Genomic DNA, 22,968 nt, shown 5'->3' with positions numbered 1-22,968 from the left:
GGTCCAGATGATGAAGATGTCATTAATGTAGCGCAAGTAGAGTAGGGGCATTAGGGGACGAGAGCTGAGGAAGCATTGTTCTAAGTCAGCCATAAAAAATTTGGTATACTGTGGGACCATGCGGGTACCCATAGCAGTGCCGCTGACTTGAAAGTATAAATCATCCCCAAATCTGAAATAGTTGTGGGTGAGGACAAAGTCACAAAGCTCAGCCACCAGGTCTCCCGTGATATTGTCAGGAGTACTGTTCCTGATGGCTTGTAGTCCATCTGTGTGTAGAATGTTGGTGTAGAGAGCTTCTATACATTCTTCAACAAAAAACACTTAAAAACAGACTAACGAGAAACTGCAGAACTGGAATTAATTTGCAAACTTAACACCATCATATTAGGCCTGAATAAAGACTGGGAGTGGCTGGATCACTACAAAAAGTAATTTTGCCTCTGTTGATATTCACCCCTTCTTGTCAACTGTTGGGAATGGGCCACATCTACCCTGATTGGATTGGCCTCGTTAGTACTGACCCCACCCCACCCCCACTTGGTAAGGCAACTCATCTTTTCATGGGCTATATATTTATACCTGCCTACTGTATTTTTCACTCCATGCAACTGATGAAGTGCGTTATAGCCCACGAAAGCTTATGCCCAAATAAATTCGTTAGTCTCTATGGTGCCACAAGGACTCCTCGTTGGTTTTGCTGATACAGACTAACACGGCTACCCCTCCAAAATCTTTTTTATCTAGTCTCTCAACTTTGACCTAAACCATTTCCTCTCTTTAAGGCTTCTGCCAAATTACTTGTTTCTAATGAGTTTAAGTTACATAATCAGCTGATGAAGCTAACAAAGAACAGCTTTCCCTTCTTTTATGAAGAAATTCATAATCAACTGCACTGAACACTGGCAGTAACTTAGGCTTATTACAAAAGTTTTGCTGCTTTTCATCATAACTCTCCAATCTTCCCTGTTTCTTCTGGCTTAAATTGTTGTTTTCAAGGGCCACCACAAGACCAGTCTTTGTTAATATTTTTGTGACTGTACTTTTATGGAAATGGTTCCAGAATATTATGATGAAACGTTTTAAAGGTACCAAAGTAAAGCATACAACTAACTCATCCTGCTCATGGTTTCACATTACAGATATGAACAAAACGTCTAAATGTCAAAAAACAGAATTCTGAACCACTTTTGAATTTTTATAAGTATCAAATAAATTACTGTGGTCAGGAACAAAGTAGATTAAGGGAACTATGCAGAGGACACAACGTATACATGCTCTTCAGTTAGCTTTTCTCCAACAAAGGATTTCTTCTTTGAAGCTAATGAGTCTAAAAGGGAGCAAATTTTCCTCAAGAAGAGGGATTGGATGGGTCAGGGATAGCTGGATAAGAAACCTTTCACTGATAGGAAACCTCTTCAAGTCTGGTTTCGATTAATAGTGACCAAAAATCATTACTGTCAAAGCTGTTCGGTGGCCTGTGACAAACTGGTGATCATGGTCTAATTCTTAATGAGAACCACACCACCTTCATACTCAGTGAGACAGATGACTGAACTCACTGCAAGAGGTGTTCCTTCCATTAAATGGTTGACACTTTACAGTAGCATGGACAAGGTCATATTTATACTGTTGATAAAGGACTTTGTTGTTCAGAGTTGTAAATCCAAACACCTTTCATGATCATTGTGTATCAATGGAGTACAGTTTAGATATGACAGGCATACTCTGCACATGCTGTGTGTATCAGGAAGGTTTTTTTGAAGAAAGATGAATATAAATGAAAGGTATGGAAAACTTTTATCAAAAATGACAGCCACAGGTTGCCACAAATAACATTTCTACATGCCAAAACTGCTTGTGTACATGTTAAATCTGGGCAGACTTTCATTCCTGCATCTATCTGATCGGGCCAATACCCCTAAATCCTATACTCCCAGTTTAGAGACATCAGCATGGAGACAATACAGGGCACTATCAGGCTAAAGAATCACCCATTCACCTATTGGGAACATTGGGGTGGTTAAAATAACTTAAAACGACATTTTTAGTTATTCAAGTACAAAAACATCTAAGCGTTTGTTTTGAAACACAAGCATTGATTTTGTTTTATTTAAATTTTTAAATTGCTTTAATAACCCGGAGTTTGTGTGAAACTTGATATTCCTCCTTTGGCCAAAATCAAAAAGCGTTATCAGTCTTTATATAGCTATGTAGCCATACAGAGTTCAAAGCGTAAGTACGTAAGTGTTAGGATTTCTCAGTTCAAGTGGCCCATTACTTCTAACTTATGGTTAAGAATGAATCTTCATATTAAAATTTCCAACAATATTTTTAAGTCATTTGTGTTCTACCAGGCATTACTAGCAGGATGGCAGAAGTCCACCTGTCCAAAGCACCAAATTATAAATGCATACATACTAACCAAGGGCATCCATGTTGCAACTTTTTTTGTTGTTGTTTATAATGTGGATGGACCAAAACAATTATAGAATTATTTTTAGTTAGCCGTAAAAACGAACACTTTAGAAAACACATATTCCTAACTTACTAGACACCTGAGCACGGACAGAGCATTCTGACACTAACTTCCTCTGTGGCCTTGGGCACATCATAGCTTCTATTTCCCCATCTGTAATATAGGATTTTTTTTTAAAATGAACATTTATATATTCCTTTGTAAAAAAGCAGCTTCTCTGAAATTCAGACGCAATTAGTCAGCTAGCAGTTAGAAGAAGAGGACAGCAGTGAGCCATGCTTTATGACCCTATAGACTAGCCTTCAGGAACTCTTTTCTTATACAAGTGATACATTACAACTGAAATGGTTCCAGTACTTTATATTGTCAGCCACTTGCTTCTAAATATGTTTTGACAGGACTGACGAATAACTATCTGTAGTGCTGGACAAGGAAGTTTTACGGTGCTCATTTAACTAGTACCTGCCATTATTGACTTTGATTTTTCACCATTATAAATTCAGGGTTTATTAATTAGTCTTAAATTTGATATGCTTTTCTTTCCAAACAGGAGAATTATTCATAGTTTTAGACCGGCATTTCTGAGTTTATGTAAAAGAAAGTGAAATATAGTACTAGCTCAAGCTAAGATGACCTGAAGTCAGGCTACCAAATTAGTTAAGCTTTAAATCAGAGAGTGTGCAAACTACAGCCCGCGGGCCTGATCCAGCCCATGAGCAGTTTTAAGCTGGGTTGAGAGCTCCTGTTAGGGAGCAGGATCTGGGGCTTGCCCCACTCTAGCCGGGGGCTGGGTCGGGGGCAGCGCCACGCGACTCAGCCCCGCTCCAGTGCTGCAGCCAGGACAGTGGGTTGGGGGGGCTGCACCCGGCAGCTCGGCCCCACTCCAGCCGGGGCACTGGGTTAAGGGCCATATCATGCAGCTCCCGGAAACTGCGGCACAGCACAGCACCTCTCTGGCTCCTACACGTTCCAATAACCCCCTCTGGTGCTTCAGTGGGAGCTGCAGGGCCAGTGCCCGTGGATGGGGCAGCGTGCAGAGCCACTTGGCTGCACCTCCACGTAGGAGCTGGAAAAGGGACATTCCTCAAGTGGCTCCCAGAAGCAATGGCAAGCGCCACTTGGAGCCTGCACCCCAGAGCCCTCACCCCTTCCTGCTCCTCAACCCCAACTTTTTGAGCATTCATGGCCCACCAATTTATACAATTAATATTCCCCAGTGTGGCCCTTAGGCCAAAAAGTTTGCCCACCCCTCCTTTAAATGAAGAGTTCAGGAATTAGCAACAACTCTGGCTCTGGAACTTTATTTAGAATCATCCCCTCCTGTGGTAAAACTTACCAGAGGCAGCTCTAGGGAAAGGAAATCTCAACCATACACACAACTATTCAGAAGCAGAGTTAGTTTTGACTACATCCTTTTTGAATTGGCCACAAGGCCTGTTCCCATACCCACCAAATTTCCAGGGATTCATGAGCAAAGCACTACAGAAGCCTTGCTACCAGGAGCTTAACATAGCAGTGACTGCCTCCGGGATCAAGAGGTAAAGATTTGGTGGAGAGAGAAAAAGAAAAACTGAGCACACCCAGGGCTGTATTAATTTCTCTGGGAATTTCCACAGGGTCAGGAGATGACAGTAGTGCTCTGCAGCAGCACTGTTCATTTCCCTGCCCAAATCATGGTAGGAAGTGTCCAGTCCAAATCATGGATTTTGGCAAATGATTCTTTGCCTTAACATTATCTTGTGTGACTGTGTACAAATACGGAATGTTTGTGTAAAGTGCCCATTTGAGATCACAGAACAAAACAGATCAAGAGATTCTTTGGAATGCAAGTTATCCATATTAAGGTGTTATGTTCTAAGGTGTCTTACAAAAATAAGCTAAGTCAGTGACTTTTCGGTATCTTATTTGAGGAAAGGAAAGCTGCCTTTTTTAAAAAAAAGTTCATGTTTTACATTGTTTATTTTTAATATACATATTAAAGTTGAAAAATAGCACTAATGTACTGAAAGGGGCGATCAATGTTAATCTCCGCTTTCTTTTACAACTACAAGAACAAACTGCTTTCTGGGATTTGGCTCTCACCAAGTAATTCATATCAGTGAAAAGACATCTGACGCAGGTATTGTTACATCAAGTTGAATTTATACCAGACTGAGAGACTACTTGATGGATACTTGTGGCACCTTAGAGAGTAACAAATTTGAGCATAAGCTTTCATGAGCTACAGCTCACAACTGTTTTTTTCCACCAAATGCATCCGATGAAGTGAGCTGTAGCTCACGAAAGCTTATGCTCAAATAAATGTGTTAGTCTCTAAGGTGCCACAAGTCCTCCTTTTCTTTTTGCGAATACAGACTAACACGGCTGCTACTCTGATACTTGATGGATGACTTTTTCCACTGACAGAAGTAACAACAGATCAACCAGAAATAAGTTTAATTGATATAGCTGTATTTTTATGCATGATCAAGTCTGAGCAGATGAAGCAGACACCAATTTTATTTCTAGCAATTTTTTTGGCACCCATCATAGCACACTGGGTCAATCTCTAGGATCAGGGAGAAACCATCACTACAGAAATGGACATCAAGTGAGATCTGGTTGTTATATTACAACTATTTAAACAAAGATATTAGATTGTTGAAGTACAGGAAGCATCAAAACTCATGTGAGCTGAGCTTGTTTGAGCAAGAGCTGTTGATCAGAGATTTTCAAAGCTTCTGCAGAGGTTTTCAATATTTTAGTGTGTTGATGTAACAAGCATCTTAATATCAGCTGCTTGGATTAGGCACTTTTGTTGAGACAAAGTCTGCGCCCCCTTCTCAGCATTTTTTTCAAAAGTGGTTGGCAGCTTGACAAAGTTTTGGATACCACCACCATTCCCACACTGACCAATATCCTCACTCCTCTATCACCACACCATCTTATTTTTGATCATGAAAATTATTCTGCTCAAAAACATATTTGGCATTTATAAAGGCAGGCCAAGAATGGACATCTGGCCCCCCAGATCATTTTATTACATGCATCCATAGGCAGCTGGTGAAGAGTCTTTGGGGAGGACTGAGGAGGAGTGTAGCCATGGGTAATGCCAGAGCACCAGACAGTGTTTAAAGTAAGGGGGATTACAGGGGATACGGACTGGAGCCTGGGACTGAGCAAAAGACCATGCACCAGGTCACAATGCTATTTTTTTTGCCCAATCACCTCTCCGTCACTTGTGCAGGTGGAAGGGCTCCTCCACCCCACATCACCCAGCTCTGGTTACTGCCTTCCCATTGGCTCCCACTCAATCTGAATGTGGTCAGCACCACTACCTTCTCCCTGGGTAGGTGTGTGAACTCTGCCATTGCAGTCTCTTCCCTGCTGGAAAGACAGAGGGGCAGCTGGGTCAAATCTGAGTAGCAATGTAACCTGGTGCATGGGGTCCTGCTGCTCCTAGTCTCCACCTCTGCTCCTCCACGGACACAGGCTCTGCCATGTGAGGAGTCCCTATGCCAGGCTCCACATCAACACAGGCTTCAGCTCCTTCCGGTCCACTGATTACTTCTACCCCATTGGTGGAAGTGTGCCCTGTCCCCAGGCACTACTAAAGCGACATAGCCATAACCAGATTAGCTCTCAGTTCCCAAACAATCAGCCAATAGAGAGGCAGTAACTGGAGCTGGGGGGGAGTTGGAGCCTGTGTTAATGGGGAAGTGGAGATGAGTGGTATGAGGCAGCAGCAGCAGCTTTACTAAAAGACTGCACCCCTTAGGAACCCAGCTGAAATATTTAAACAACTTTTTCTGTATGACCCACCAAAGCATTTTAGTGGATTTTTTTTGTCCCTCTACTACCTTAAAGTTGCCCATCCCTGACAGACACTCAAACACTTCTAGTCATGGTCAACACTAGGGCTCAGTTGAAGGAGAGCCACAGCTAGGAAAACAATTACCTTAAAATAAATGCGGTATCCACACAATTCCACAGATCACCCTCCTTCCCCGATAATAATGTGCCCTACTTTATACAGGCATCACATCAGTAAATACGGCTCTTAAGAGATGTGTCCATATAGATTCCACTCAGGGTACACGTGCATAGCAACTTGGAATAATTTTAGCCTGAGGTATCCATTGAGGCCAGGCCTACGTCCCACACATCCTCATGGCCCCCAGCTATCCACACGCACACACGCTCTAGGGCAGGGGTGGCCTACCTGTGGCTCCGAAGCCACATGCAGTTCTTCAGAAGTCAATATGTGGTTCCTAGTACAGGCGCTAACTTTCCAATGTGCTGGGGGTGCTCACTGCTCAACCCCTGGCTCTGCCACAGGCCCTGCCCCCACTCCACCCCTTCTCACCCCCTCCCTTGAGCCTGTCATACTCTCAGTCCCCCCGCCCAGAGCCTCCTGCACACCATGAAACAGCTGATCGGGAGGTGGGGGAGAGGCGCTGATCAGCGAGGCTGCCGGCAGGCGGGAGGCGCGGGGGAAGCTAATAGCGTATTACTGTATTGCTCTTTGGCAATGTACATTGGCAAATTCTGACTCCTTCTCAGGCTCAGGTTGGCCATCCTTACTCTAGGGTTAAAAGGGAGTAGGCCCAGCGGTCACTTAGTTTTTGTCAACGAAGAATCCAGGAGACGTAGGACTCCCTAGTATTAGGGAAGGAGGGCAGGCCATAGAATCCATGTGGACACCACATCTCGAGAAACCATTTCCTTGAGTGATTTCAATCTAGCTGAGACTTTCTTGCCTTGGAGCAAAATGTTCTGAACTTTAGCTGAATGGCTTCTATCCATGGAGATCAGCCAGCCACCATTCAGGCTGTCAGATGTAACAATAGCGGGTCTGGCTGTAGGCTGCAACTGTATTCTGTGACACAATGTGGAGCACGGTAGGCAAAGAAACTGGGGGCTGTGTTCAGTGTCACTAGATCCAAATGCCAGAACGGTCTAGTCCACACTAGCACAATCTAATCCCTCTTTGTCAGTCTCTGAGGGAGGCCACGCCTCCTTGCTGTCACGTACCTATAAAGGAGCTCAAACAGGGGAAATGAGCTTCGTCTAGTGCTCTGGTCCACCAGCCAGGCAGAACAGTACAGCAGTCTATGAGCCCCAGGCCCAAATAGGGCGGGGCAGAAAGCAATGGGTAAGCTCCGGCCTGCACTCAGAGCAGAGCAGCTAAGCAGTCTAGGAGCCCCAATAGGAGTGAGCACCATAAAGCTTAAAGGCTCAGGTAAGGGTGAGCACAAAGAGTCTATGGGGCTCAGGTAAGGGTTGCCTGACGAGCACAGGGTCTCCTGGCCTAAGGAGAGAGAGTATTACTACCTCCAGGGTGGTGAGGCAGTTGGGATGTGGACTCGCCCAACTCCACCGCATCCAAGCCCAGGGCCTTAATGGTGGCAGAGTGGTCCACAACTGTGTCAGTGGGGATCCACCCACAACACACTGACCTTGCATCAGGCCAGCTCCCAAACAGACTGTTGTCTGATTTCCCTGGGCTGCTTCTTAATCTCCCCCTCGAGTGTACCTATGTCTGTCATCTCGGGGAGCTCTAGCCAATCTGCAGGCAGCAGCACTAGCAGCTCCTCAGCGTCTCAGTCAGCTGGCAGCCCACAGAGCTCAGTCTAGTCCTCAGGTGGCAGTCCCAGCAACTCCTCAGCATCTTAGTCGGCCATCCCGGCAGCTCCTCCGCAGGCTCCAGTAGTAGGCAGGATGTGCCTGTCTCCTGTGGTGACTCTATCACCACTGAGCTGCAGGGCCCACCTTTTGTACTTCCCCTTCCTGTCCCTTCCACTTCCAGTGGCGCAGACATGGCTCTCCTGGTTCGGTTCACCAGGGGTGTGTTGTGGTCCCTCTCTGAGGGAGGTATGTCTCAGAGTGCTAGCCGTATTAGTCTGTATCAGCGGAAAGAACGAGGAGTACTTGTGGCACCTTAGAGACTAACAAATTGATTTGCGCATAAGCTTTTGTGGGCTAAAGCCCACTTCATCAGATGCATGCATTGGAAAATACAGTAGGAACACACACACACACACACACACACACACACACACACACAAAAATGGGGTTGCCATACCAACTCTTAATGAGACAAAATGATTAAGGCAGGTTATCATCAGCAGAAGAGGAAAAAAAAAAAAAACACCACAAACACACTTTTGTAGTGATAATCAGGATGGCCCATTTCAAACAGTTGACAAGAAGGTGTGAGTAACAGTAGGGGGGAAATTAGCATGGGGAAATAGTTTTTAGTTAGTGTAATGACTCATCCACCCAGTCTTTATTCAAGCCTAATTTAATGGTGTCTAGTCTGCAGATTAATTCCAGTTCTGCAGTTTCTTGTTGGAGTCTGTTTTTGATGTTTTTTGTTGAATAACTAAGACTTTTAGGTGTGTAATAGAATGTCCAGGGAGGCTGAAGTCTTCACCAACTGGTTTTTGAATGTTATAATTCTTGACTTCTCATTTGTGTCCATTTATTCTTTTGCGTAGAGACTCTGCGGTTTGGCCAATGTACATGGCAGAGGAGCATTGCTGGCACATGATGGCATCTCTCACATTGGCAGATGTGCAGCTGAACAAGCCTCTGATAGCGTGGCTGATGTGATTAGGCCCTACGATGGTGTCCCTTGAATAGATATGTGGACAGTTAGCAATGGGCTTTGTTGAAAGGATTGGTTCCTGGGTTAGTGGTTTTGTTGTGTGGTTGCTGGTAAGTATTTGCTTCAGGTTGGGGGGCTGTCTTTAAGCAAGGACTGGCCTGTCTCAAGATCTGTGAGAGCGATGGCTCGTCCTTCAGGATAGGTTGTAGATCTTGGATGATGCGTTGGAGAGGTTTTAGTTGGGAGCTGAAGGTGACGGCTAGTGGCGTTCTGTTGTTTTCTTTGTTGGGCCTGTCCTGTAGTAGGTGACTTCTGGGTACTCTTCTGGCTCTGTCAATCTGTTTCCTCACTTCAGCAGGTGGGTATTGCAGTTGTAAGAACACTTGATAGAGATCTTGTAGGTGTTTGTCTGAGGGGTTGGAGCAAATGCAGTTGTATTGTAGAGCTTGGCTGTAGTCAATGGATCATGTGGTGTGGTCTGGATGAAAGCTGGAGACATTTAAGTAAGTATAACGGTCAGTAGGTTTCCGGTATAGGGTGGTATTTACGTGACCATCACTTATTGGCACTGGAGTGTCCAGGAAGCGGATCTCTTGTGTGGATTGGTCCACGCTGAGGTTGATGGTGGGGTGGAAATTGTTGAAATGATGGCATTCCTAAAGGGCTTCTTTTCCATGGGTCCAGATGATGAAGATGTCACCAATGTAGCGCAAGTAGAGTAGGGGCATTAGAGGACGAGAGCTGAGGAAGCGTTGTTCTAAGTCAGCCATAAAAATGTTGGCACTGTGGGACCATGCAGGTACTCATAGCAGTGCTTCCGACTTGAAGGTATACATTGTCCCCAAACGTGAAATAGTTGTGGGTAAGGATTAAGTCAAAGCTCAGCCACCAGGTCTGCCATGATATTGTCGGGAATACTGTTCCTGATGGCTTGTAGTCCATCTTTGTGTGGAATATTGCTGTAGTGCATATATCTCTACCTAAGCTGAAAATTACACTTCCAACTGCAGTGTAGCCATACCCACTGTGGAATGGAATTTTAAATCTATGTAGAGCTGGCTTTCAATTCAGACAGACACCATAACTTTCTAAAAATATATAAGGCCAGTCTAACCCTTCATTCTGAATTACCTGGTTTTTATGATTTCAGGTCAATTCCTTAGCAGTACTGTAATCTTGTGTCTTTGTTGGTTTTAAAAAGCACACATTTTATACTTATACATTTAAACAAATATAAGTAATCTCCCGAATGAAGACGGTCATTCAAAGGATGGAAATAAGACTACAACATCCTGAAAGAAAATCTTTAAAGCCACTATATTAGACACTGGTAGGCTCCAAATAGAGCCGAATTCAGGCCTCCTAACAGGAAAAAATTATGCTCAAGTGCATAATATGGAAAGATAGGGCGTGCCTGAATGCTTAGGAAATCACAGTTAGGAGTATAATAGAATCTCAGAGTTACAAACACCTCAGGAGTGGAGGTTGTTCATAACTCTGAACAAAACATTATGGTTGTTCTTTCAAAAGTTTACAACTGATCGTTGACTTAATTCAACTTTGAAACTTTACCACGCAGAAGAAAAATGCTGCTTTCCCTTTTTTTTTTTAGTAGTTTATGTTTAACACAGTACTATATTTGCTTGGTTATTGGGGTTTTTGGGGGGAGGGGGGGAATCCCTCTACTGCTGCATGATTGTGTACTTCCGGTTCCAAATGAGGTGTGTGGTTGACTGGTCAGTTCTGAGGTTCTACTTTATTCTTCATCGAACAGATTGCAATTCTAGAAAGAATCCCAAGTCAATATACTAATTAACAGTAGCAGCAGCACACTTGATTCCTAACATTTCTGTAGCATAAACCAGTAAGTGCTCATAATATGAAAGCTCTTTTGGGCAGTAAGTTTGCTTGTTTGACACAGTTTTCCCAGAGTATAGCCCTAAGTATATCTACACTGCTATGGAGCTTATAGGATATTTCATCTTCTCCTTACCTATGGAAAAGACTAAGTAGTGATGGAGTATGCCACCAAAGGAAAAAAAAACAAACAAAACTTGAACTAAAAAGAAAACTGATTTTTTAAAAATCCATTACGCTAGTGTGCGTTGACAGAAGTACCAAAACGGCTCCATCTATCGGATAAGATAGATGATTGCATATTTACACAATAATTTGAGACATCTGTACAGAGATTTTATAAATTCCATAATTACTGACATTTTAAATCTGAATATTTACTGTTGTTCATAATGCTTCCATTACACTCTCACAAGTATATGAGACACATTTGATAAGTTGTGTAATGTTGCATTTGCACTGAAGATTTTAAAAAAAAAATTAACCACAGCAATAATGATGCTCCAACTGTAATAACAGCACAAGGATAATATTAACTGCAATAACTTTATACGTTGCTTTTGTAGGAAGATTTTTAACACTAGAAAAACAATCAGCAATTAAATGAAGCCAAACAGGATAACTCAGAAGCTTCAAGAAAGGTAATGCATTCTTTTACATGCCATCTTAAAATGAGGCAAAGTACTGAACAGCCATAGAGAGTCAAGTAAATCAGCTGTACAGATTGGCAGGGTAGATTTGAGAATCTTTCATTGCTGCTGCTGCTCATCTCTTCTGTAAATTAATACAGAACGCCATCCCAGAAGCTGGAGTCTACATCTAAAACTTAGGTCAAAACAGCGGTGTCATTCAGGGCTATGAAAAAAAAAAATTCATACTTAGGTCAATCTAACCCCCGCAGTAGACACAGCTAGGTCAATAAAATAATCCTCCTGTAGATTTAACGATCACATTTCAAGGCAGTGGATTTACTACAATTTGAAAAAAAAAAAAAAAAAAACACACAACACACACCCCCTTCCGTCACTGTATCAAAAGCCTAACTGCAACACTGAAGCTCTGCCACAGTAGCACTTGTAGTGTAGACATACGCTAAGAATTTGACAATTTTTGCAAGCCCTGAATTCACATTTAAGAAAAGTTTTAAGATTTTCCTTAGTCTCTAGGTAGAGAAGCCCCAGACTTTCTAGATTCTGCCAAATTAGGCAGAGGTAATATAGACAGGTATAAAGTTTAAAATATACCACAGTAATAAAGTAGCTGAGTAGTAAAGAACAGTGAAATATTCACTTATGAACAAACGATATTCTGACTTTTCCATCTAAATCCCTGGATGGACAGTAACTCAAAGCAAGAGGTGGGTCAGCACATTGGCAGTTTGCAAACTCAGTTATTAAAGGTCCTATGCACTCCAAAGCTCCAAGTTAAGCACCAGTTATGCGATTCAGATGTTCACCCTACCAAGCCCTGTGGATCAGCAACTTTGCCTGTTTATAGTGCTTTTATAAAGCAACAGAATAGGAGCTTCATATGGATCATGCTGTTTTTAACAGTTGAGCTCATACTGCCATCTCAAAACATTAGCTTGAGTCCTAGCTTATTTTGAAGCAGATTAAGAATTATTTCCAAACTTGCATAATTATACAATAGTATACTTATGTATTGCTGATGTATTTTTGAAAGACCTATTAAAAACAAATCCTAACATAAAAAACCCCCTATACATCTAGGCTGTACCATTTATTTTGCATAGTAACTCAGTATGTTACAACAACATGGACAGACAACTATGCTGAAACAGAGCCAGTACTTGGTAACAATTAAATGAAAAAAAACCACACTAACAAAAACAAAAAAAACCACACACCCTCACACCCCTTAGTTAATACAGAGTTAAGCCTCCCAGCCTGGGTGGGCAGATTCATGATAGATGGGCTCAAGCTAGCACTGTAAAAATAGCCGAGTGGACATTGCAGCTCTGGCGGAGACTTGGGCTAGCTCAAGTCTGGGAGGCTAGATGGCCTTGAGCCTGGGTGGCTAGTCCAAATCTCCACCAAAGCAGCAACATTCATGCTGCTTTGCTTAGCATGCTACCTCAAGCTCCGCCAGCATGAATGTGTCTACTCAGGCTGGGAGACACACTCCCAGCTGCAGTGTAGACATATAGTTCGAGTTAATCAAGACTTATGTCATGCAATACCTTTTAGAGAGACAATGAAACTATATGCTTAAGAACACCTAACTAATAAAAATTATCAAGTAATAAGCCAAGACAATGTAGTCAGTCCATGAGATAGTTTGGGACAAATTCTACAAAAGTAAAATTACAGTAAATCAAGTCCAGAAGAGACCAAAGAATCCTTATTCTGCCATAAAGTGGAAAAGCACAAATATTACAGAAGTGTTAATTAGGGGGCATTTGAAAGTATTGACATGTTTCTCAAGAGGTAGCATGAAATAATTTTTGATCCAGAGGCCTCTCATTTGAGTTATTATCACAACCCAATTTAAACCAAACAAGATAAAAATCAGCAAAAACAAGCTGAGTTCCCTCTAATCTGCACGGCCATCTGTTAAACACCGCACAGGTGCTCAGGGCTGCGGAGAGGAGACACCCCTCACCCTGGGTGACTAAAAATCAATTATTTTAAAATAAAAAAAATCAGATTTTTTTTATTTAAATCAATTTTTTGATATGCTTTTTTCCTCAAAAAGCTATCTAAAGATAGTTTTAATTAAGATACATTAGTGGTCAAAGATAAGGATTATAAATTCTAAAGTATGAGACAATATATTCAAGTTTGTATATATATATATATATATATAGTTGTTACTCTATTGTACTATCATTCCAGATGCAGTTGTGATAAAAAAAAAAGATAGGTGAAATAGGCAGATCTTCCTTTTACAATTTCACCTTTAAAGTAGTACCAAGTGTCAATGAATGCAATGAGTAATACTAAAATGAACGGTATGGTAATAATAATTAAATAACTACCTTGACTTATTTTGTTTAGGAGAATCCATCGTCAATATACAGGATTCTGAAGACCTTCTCCACCTTCAAGATCACCATCATTTTCTGTAGTTTCAGAGTTATCTGCCTATGATAATGTTTCACTCACATCATGCATGTCACATAGCCACAGTATATCACATGTAGCAAAAAGAAAGGAAAAAATCTCCATCATCCAGAAACAACCATAGATAAATTTGTGATAAGAACCAGCAGATTACAAAAAGAGGTAATTGATGAAAAAATTGTTTATGCAACAAACTCTTTTCCGTATGATTGAGAACCCAGACCTCATTAATGACTGAACCATGTTAAAACCAGGATACAGTCCACCCAACAGAGCAGATGTTGCAGGCAAATTGCTGGATAAAGTGTATGAAAGAAATTGAGCAGAGTGCAAAAGGTCTAGAGGGTAAAATTGTTAGTCTTGATGGGTGCAATGTCCACAATGATCCTGTTGTATGTGCTTGTGTGACAACAGACGGAGAGAATGTCTTCCTTACAGAAGACAATTGATACATCAGAAATGCACACACAACCGAATACTTACAAGTAGCAGCAGTAAAAGCTATAACAAACTGTGAAAAAAGTTAAAATGTCTAGTACGCAGCCTGGTCACAGACAATGCTGCAAATGTATCCAAGATGAGAAGAAATTCAGAATACAATGAAAGAAGAGTCCCAAGCTAACATATAGTTGCAGTGCTCATTTGATGTACCTCCTAGCCAAAGACTTCAGTGATCCAGAAATAAAGGCTAATGTTGTTGAAATTGCAAAATACTTCCAGAATAACCACTTTGCAGCAGTTGCTCTGAAAAAAGTGGGAGGAATCAAGCTAACTCCCCCACAAGACGTGCGATGGAACTCAGTAGTGGACTGTTTTGAGCACTATATCAAGAACTGTCCTAATCTGGTGACAGTTTGTGAACAAAATAGATGGCACTGTCACAGCCAAAGTTATCCACATTGAGCTTAAGAGAAATGTTGAAGACATGCTGAGTACCCTGAAGCCTATTTCTGTAGCCTTCAACAAAATGCAGGGAAATAGCTGTTTTATTGCTGATGCTGTTGAAATTTGGAATGAACTGAGTGAGATCTTAAAAAGAGAAATATGCAATGAGAGTTAAAATTACAAGCATTACAAAAATGAATGGGACAAGCACAATCCCCAGCTCATTTTCTTGCAAATATTCTCAATACTCGGTACCAGGGTCAAACCTTAACTGTTGAAGAAGAGGGGTTGGCTATGACATGGACATCCAGCAATCATCCCTCCATAATGCCAACTATAAAACTTCAGAGCTAAGGGTGAACCATTCAAGAAATATATGTTTGCTGATGATGTTTTAACTGGTGGAAGTCACTTAAGCGCTTGGATTCAGAGACTGTTGAAGTGATAATCTCACGACACAGCAGTAGCTTTTTCTGCCAGTTTCTTCCTTTGGACTAATTCATTCCAAACTGAGAAATCGTTTGGGACCTGAAAAAGCAGAACAGCTTGTTTTTCTTTTCCAGATTATGAACAAACAGGAAAATGAAGGTGAAGATGACCGAGTTAGCTGCAGAAGCCAATATTTTAAGTTTCTCGTGTTGACCTGGCTGACAGTCTATTTTTGTTTTTTAAATATTTTATTTAACTATTTTAGTTACAAACAATTTTAACAAAAACAAATCTGATTTTAAAATAAAGTTTTAAAAAAATTGAATGTTTAACTAAACTCAAAAATTCACATGCTTCCTTTATTTAAATATACATTTGCTGTTGAAGAAAAAAATCCAGAATACATAACGTTGTTGTTTGAGTTAAATAAAACAATGTAAATGTGTCTGGTGATGTTCTCCTCCTAATACAGCCTGGCAAAAAAATCCTCCACATATTAACGATTAACCTGTTGAATTGGAGATAGATATTTATGAAGTCGCTGGGAGGTGAACTGTTTCAATTACCTTTGCTAAATGAAATAACCAAACAAACAATCATTCATTAATTTTCTGATATAGCTGTAAAAATAATCTGAAAAGTTCTCAAAATAAATCACTTTAAAAATGTGTAGCGTGTACCTTCTAAAAAATGAAACCTACATCTATCTCTGAGTTGTGAAGAATATGTATTAAGGTTATAACCAACAAGAATGCACTTTTACGTAGAAATCCATGATTAAATTGAGTCTTCCTGACTCAATTTGATTTAAATCAAATCCACCCTGCTCAGGGGCTGGGAGTGTGTGGAGCTGCCCCCAGGATTGCCCCACTTTGGCACTTCAGTAGAAGGGTGGGGGGAAAACCAGTGCTCAGGGTTTCAACCCCACAGCGAGGGACACTGGGGCTCAGGATTTCAGCCCTGCAGCAGTGGGTGCCAGTGGGTTTCAGCCACGGCGTCCCGCGGCCCCCCTGAAAGGGCTTGCAGAGCCCTGGGGGGGGCCACAGACCCGCAGTTGAGAACCACTGCACTACAGTATATACAAAAGAGAAGGCCAACCAAAACCCCTGATTCTTTGACATCTGCCTAGAACTCAAATTGTCAAAACTAAATCCCAAAAAAGGAAACTAACCACCCGCCCCAGCCATAAATTATTTTAAAAGGTAACTGTTTCAGTAACTAAATACTATAAATCAACATTATGTATCAAAACCCGTGAAACAAAGTTGCCAGAACTGTTTCAAAATGAGATAATCCAGCTGAAAGCTTGAGCTCATATATCCCAATAAACCTAATATCAGAATCACTTTCCAAGAACAATCAAGATATGCAGTTAGACATACCAATAGAAGTTACTTTCTAGAATAGAGACTGATGAAGATGATTGGGGAAGGAAGAACCACCAAAGAAAGTACATTTGATTAGTTCAGATAGACAAGGATATTAAATAGTTATGTCATTTCTAGGTAGCATTGTTGTCACATGAAGTTATATTGGTCAACTACCCCAGTTTTCATTGTTATTGTATGAATACTGTAGCCCTCCCAAGCCTTTAACATCTTTGTCACAGGCTTCAAGACTTGTAATCCTAGTGATTTAGGTTTTTATTTTACATATTTTGGTGAAAAAGAAAAGGAAGTCTTGAAAAATATCAGTTCCTATTACAGAGGTGTCAGTGAAATAATCTATGAGCCTGTGTCCAATGTAAACATAGCCTTCAAAAATTTGGAGTTGTTCTAGCAATGGGATCCAACACTAAAAAAGGACTCACCCACCCCCCATGTCACCTCCAAAGCTATTGTTCAAAGAGTAGTAACCAACCATGCAGCCACTACAGAAGATCTGTAGACACACTCCAATAAAATCAGGTGAGGTATGTTACTGCAGTATTTTAAATCAAGTAAACCAGCCAGAGAATCCTCAAACTCACTCTCTCTGTCCCCCAGCAAGAACACTTTCAAACCCAACAACTTCCACAGCAGGGTATGGGAAGGGAACAGATTCAGCAAAAACAAAAATAAATTCCATAGTTTACAGGGAGTGGGAGAGGAAACAAAGCCACTGAACTCTATGCCTCCTACATTCTTAGAGACTTAAAAGGCCAGAAGGGCATCCCCTAACTAAATGCAGAAGATATTCAAACTCAAGTAGCCCCCATAATGAAGCCACACTGCTCAGTCCTAGGAGATGTGATTAAGACATTACCTAAATAACTGCAAGCATCTTTATGTAGAATGTTACAGAGTTCATTTTCCCCAGAATTTGATGTTTTAAAAACATCAAGGCACACAAGGCTCTTGTGAGGATCCCACATGGACTGCTAGTGGCTGCCCGGCTATGAGCCATGATCAAAAGTTATTGATATAGAAATATAACTCATCCCAACACATAAAATGAGGCAGTGAATGGGTATGAAAAAGAGTTTGTTACTTTAATTTTTCAAGATGAACATGGTCTCAGCCCTCAAATGCTAGGAGATCATACAGATGAACTTTGGCCTCAAGTTGTTCCAGCCACCGAAGGAATGCTTACTGGTAACTGCTGCCAAAAAAAAAAAAAATGGGAAAATGCCACATGTATATCCGAGTTCAGTGATATTTGGTTTTTACTACCCAGAGAATCTAATACTGACCTCAACAAGGAGGTATTTGCTCTTCCAGCACACAAGAGTACATAAAACAGCATGTATACCAAAACCAGGATATTGATCAGACCCAGGAGGGTAATTCTTGCACTCAGAGGAGTATTCCTCTCAGGCACCTTATGGTGAAATAGAGACAGCTCCTTTAGAAGGCAGTTACCCTAAAATAAAGGGGCAAGAATGCAAGACAGGTATTTTCCTCCCTTCCACAAATTCTCTTTGTAGATACTCCCTGCCGCTCTGGCCTCGAACATAAACAGACTTCGCCTCCTATCTCACTAACAGATTCTCCAATAACAGTAGATATTCCAAGCTGTAAACTAAGAAAATTCTGCACAGATTTCTAGAACTCTTATTCAGCTTTCCACCCAAGTCTCACTCAGCATCCACGGGGGGTGGAATCTATGCTTATTAGAATGCTGAAGGAAAGGCATCCCTTTTCACTGCATGTATCCGATGAAGTGAGCTGTAGCTCACGAAAGCTTATGCTCAAAATAAATTTGTTCGTTTTTAAGGTGCCACAAGCACTTTTCTTTTCGTGGATGCAGACTAACACACCTGCTACTCTAAAACCTCTCCAAGAGAGCATTCTTCAGCAGTACATTTGCCAGTAGCAAGAGAGGAAGGGTGTCCACCTTATAATAAACATTTGTGATCTGAACTTTTATATAGCCTACAGTTTCTTAAAGAGACAGGAAATCTGCTAGTTAAGATTCCCTGCAGGAGAACAGTATATCAGAAGGATGCCTACCTGACAGCCCAAATAAGTTTCTTCGGGAAGCCAGCTGTGACAAATCAGACAGGACTCCCCACTTTCTGCCATCACACACAGGAAAAAAGTGGAAAGCCTCTCAACAGGAAAATGAATTATACTAGTAATTTTCAACTTTTTCCATGCTATGACATACTTTTCTATAACTTTCGCAAAAAGAAAAGGAGTACTTGTGGCACCTTAGAGACTATTTATTCATCGGAAATGCATCCGATGAAGTGAGCTGTAGCTCACGAAAGCTTATGCTCTAATAAATTTGTTAGTCTCTAAGGTGCCACAAGTACTCCTTTTCTTTTTGCGAATACAGACTAACACAGCTGCTACTCTGAAACTTTTCTATAACTTTATAATTTTGCACCCTGTGCAATAGTTAGGTTAACTTAACCCCCCACTGTAGATGCAGCTAGGCTGATGGAAGAAGTCTTCCATCAAACCTAGCTACCCCCACCCCCCCGAGAGGAGGATGAACTATATATCAATGGAAAAAAACCCTCCATTGAGACAGGAAGTGTCTACACTACAATGCTATAGTGGCACAGCTACATCACTGTAGCTGTACTACTGTAGTTTAGACATGGCCACAGCTGATATTGTTTAAAAAAAAAAAAAAAGTGCTTTTGGTGGTATAGCTTACACCATTTCACTGATCAAAATAAGATATACCAGCAAAAGCACTTTTATACTAGCATTATTAAGTCTATATTATGACTTTTGCTGGTATCCCAAGAGACATATCCCTAACCAACCTATACCAGCAAAAGTTTCTAGAGTACACCTGGTCCCAGAGCCATTAAGCTTACCTGTGCATCAGCACATCATCCATGCTCACCCGCTTACATGTCACTTACTTCACCACAGTTCCTTGTTCTTGCCTTTAAGGACATGTATAATTTAGCTTCTGCCTACCTTTTTGCTGGTCTCTCTCACATAATCCCACCCTTTTTCACTCTACTTAATTTACACAAACATCCTCTGCATACTCTTCTCTCCCCGCAGCCCCATATGTCTGGAACCCCTTCTTTACTCCATCTCACAGAAACAAAACAAAACACCAGGCAGTCTCTTTACTGAGAAATCCTCAAGTCTACTACTAGCAAGCTCTGTGCCCAGGAAGCCCTTTCTTTCTACTTCCTCTCCAGGTCACATTCACAAACCCCTCTCCTGGTTTTCTGTCTCCAGTATTCTAGCCCAATATATTTGCAACCTACAAAGCTTCTCAAGCCATATGGTTTAGCACTAACCTGTGCCACTGTAGAACCTGTAGTATAGACATACCCTAAGTTGTGTTAACTCCTGTTAGCTAACATGTAGTGACTGACATGAGCCTCCTGTTAAGAGCTCCTTTTTTCCTCAATTAAAGACAACAAGGCCATAGAAAAGTGATGCACTTTTTTTATGCTGAACTCTTATGGGGGAGATATTAAACCAATTTCTTAAACCAGAGCTGACCTGCAACACAAATGACAGGAATCCAGAGAAAATACAACATTCATAGACCCCTGAACTATATCAAGTTATTGACACTATTGTAATACCATGAGAAATGGGTAAGTATAACAGCAGCAAATTAGCACTTCACTGATTCCAACATTTATAAAAAGTGACTAAAGTTAGTTCTTAATGGGTAAGGAAGAATACCTGAACAGTCTTGGGTAAAACAAAATAAAGATATCCAAGTTTCTTTTGGCAATCAGAACATTACATAGGTTGGAAACCACACATCCCTCCTCTTTTGATACTGAGAATATATTGCTACGCAACACCTACTTAGAGAAGGCATTAAAATGGGACATCAGAATAAGGACAAAGAGGCTTATTAATAAAACCCTGAATTTGAGTCATCTAAAAGGGAGGGAGGGGTAAAGAGAGAGGAAATTGCAACTATGGAGCCACATGTATTTTTCAGTAGCACAGGAAGTCAGGGAACACGTCTGCCTCATTTCAACACCAAGCATGAAAGGAAATGAACCAAATGAATGTAGTTTAATCCTTCCCTCACAGATATTGAGGAGACACACCTGATCGGTCAGATGGTGGATATGATTCCCAGAGTATAAGGCTGTGCAACGTGAGAACAAGAGGAAAAATAAAATAATCTTTAGTTACCATGTGTGCACACTTCCCTTCTCGCCCCCGCCCCCCCCGGCAGAGGGGCAGCAGCCGCCTTAAGAAAAGGGAAGAGCGGATCACCCCTTGCCCGCCCAGCGGGTGCATTAGCCCTGCCATGGTTTCACCAAAGTGAGGGATGGGAAATACTGAGCCTGTTCCTTACCCGCCCTCTTATACCAGAGCATGGGCTGCAGGGGCCTGAAGCGGGTATTCGAGAGACACGCTTGGAACAAAGGAACCAGCCTCCCCCGTCCCACGCCGCCGTCTGCACAGAAGCCAGCGGGGAGCACAGGGGAGGGAGCAGCCTGCCACACACGGCGCAGGCAGAGCTACGGGAAGGGAGCATCGGCTGCCAGCCGAGAGCCCCCAGCGCGCACACACGCGCCAGATGCGCCGGCCGCGGAGCCGGGGCGGGCTGAGGCCAGGAGGGCACCGCGCGAACGCGCGGCCTCGGGGGGAGGGGGGGGGGCACTTGTGCGAGAGGAGCCCTCACACCAGGGCCGTGACCGGCAAAGGGAGGAGGGGGCGGGGAAGAGGGAAGCGGTTCTGCAGCCTCAGGCACTCGAACCCCCGGCGGCCCCGCTTCCGTGTTCCTGCCCGGCGGCGGGGGCAACAGCCTCCTCCCCGGCCGGCAGCGGCTGACAAAGGGCCGGGCCCGCGCCCCCTCCCCAGCCGCGCCGGCTGCTCCGCTCACGCAAAGCGGGCAGGGCTCGGCGCGTCGCGTTACCGTGGTGAGTAGCGGTCTCATCTGCTCGCCCGCCCGCTCCTCCTCCATGGCGCCCCGGCGGCGGCGCCCGCCCGCCCGCCGGCCGGCCGAGCGAGCGAGCGGAGCGCGTGGAAAGGGGGGGGGGGGCTCAGCCGCTGGCTCTGGGCGACCGAGCGAGACCAGGGAAGCGCCGCTGCCGAGCCCAGGACGAGGCTACATGAACCCTCCGCCACACGCTCCCCCCGCCTCCCTGCTCCAGCAGAGCCCCGCCCCCTCAAGCGGATTGGCAGCGTCTCCAGCTAATCGGCGCGAGAAGGCAGCTCCGCCGCCCCTTCCCCCCCCCCGTCCCAAAGCAAGAGGAGGCAGCGCTGCGAGGCGGCGACCCAGGCCACGGGCAGGCGGGGACCTACCGACCTCTCCTGCGGAGAGAGCTCAGCACCCAGGTCAGGGCCCCTTTTCCCCTCCCCCGCTGAAAGCCATTCACATCAGAGAAGCAGCAGCACAAAGCTGGGATGGGAGAAGCAGCACTTTGCCCTAAAGCATTTGAAGTTTCCTGCCCATTGCCCCCCCCCCCCATAGTGAGGCATCGCAGGCCCGTGGGGGCCGCTGCAAGTTGAGAGGGATGCGAAGGAGGCAGATGTTCAGAGTGGGCGCTAGGCATAAGCAGACTTAAGCAATGGCTTAGGGCCCCTGTTTGCTTTTTCAGTAGATGTTGTGTGGAAAGGCCACCAAAATATTCCATCTTAGGAGCCGTAACGAGCTCGCCCTGCGGCTGCACATATTGGCAGGAAGGGTACATGTAAAAGGGAGTTGGAGGGTTAAGCACATGTGATAGCAGCAAGATGGACCCATTACATTATGCTATAACCTAAGATTTCTGCAGGCCGTGGCTCCCCAATGAGCGCAATCAGAGAGATGGTGGCAGAACTGCACAAGCTATATTTTGTGTATTACTTTATAGCCTGGAGCCCTAGACTGGACAGTTTCAGTAATGTAGTAACCCGCCCCGACCCCATACAGAAAAAAAACAAGTATGTTATTTTGATAGACACGTCGCTTACGTACTTATCCTGGGTGGGTGTGGAGTTGTAAAGTAGTAGCAAGGTATGTCAATGCAAGATTTTTGCATCCATGTCAAAACACCCTTTTGTGCGAGTGAAAAGAGCACAAAAATTGTACTTAAATTGTCAATACAAATTTGAAAGAAAAAATGACTAATAAAGTGGGATTTAAACAATTTATTTTAAAAGACAAAAGCAAATTTTTGTCATGCAAAAGGTTTGATACAGTGTCATCAATTTATTTCAAGAGAAAAATAAATTTTACTCATACAAATGATTTGTTTGAAACAAATTACTAATAAGGCTCATTACTTAAAG

At 42.9% G+C, this 22,968-nt stretch overlaps 1 protein-coding gene across 6 annotated transcripts in view; it reads right to left on the bottom strand.

Annotated features, from left to right (window-relative positions):
* The window catches only part of SLC4A7 (solute carrier family 4 member 7), a 175,996-nt gene extending 154,119 nt beyond the window's left edge, over nt 1-21,877 (bottom strand). For 2 of the 6 annotated variants that reach the window (XM_043509003.1, XM_043509006.1), the window contains exon 1: nt 21,611-21,821. In XM_043509003.1, coding sequence (XP_043364938.1) covers nt 21,611-21,658 — 48 coding nt within the window. In that variant the 5' untranslated portion in view covers nt 21,659-21,821. Of the gene's footprint in view, nt 1-21,610 lie in introns of all 6 variants that reach the window. The other 4 variants (XM_038388775.2, XM_038388776.2, XM_043509008.1 and 1 more) reach the window with 4 other exon arrangements.
* Between the last annotated feature and the right edge of the window lie 1,091 nt (nt 21,878-22,968).

This window comes from Dermochelys coriacea, chromosome 2, assembly GCF_009764565.3.
Source record: "Dermochelys coriacea isolate rDerCor1 chromosome 2, rDerCor1.pri.v4, whole genome shotgun sequence".
NCBI classification, from domain to species: Eukaryota; Metazoa; Chordata; order Testudines; family Dermochelyidae; genus Dermochelys; species Dermochelys coriacea.
The sequence above is the reverse complement of the archived record's forward strand: the minus strand, read 5'-3'. Positions and strand labels throughout refer to the sequence as shown.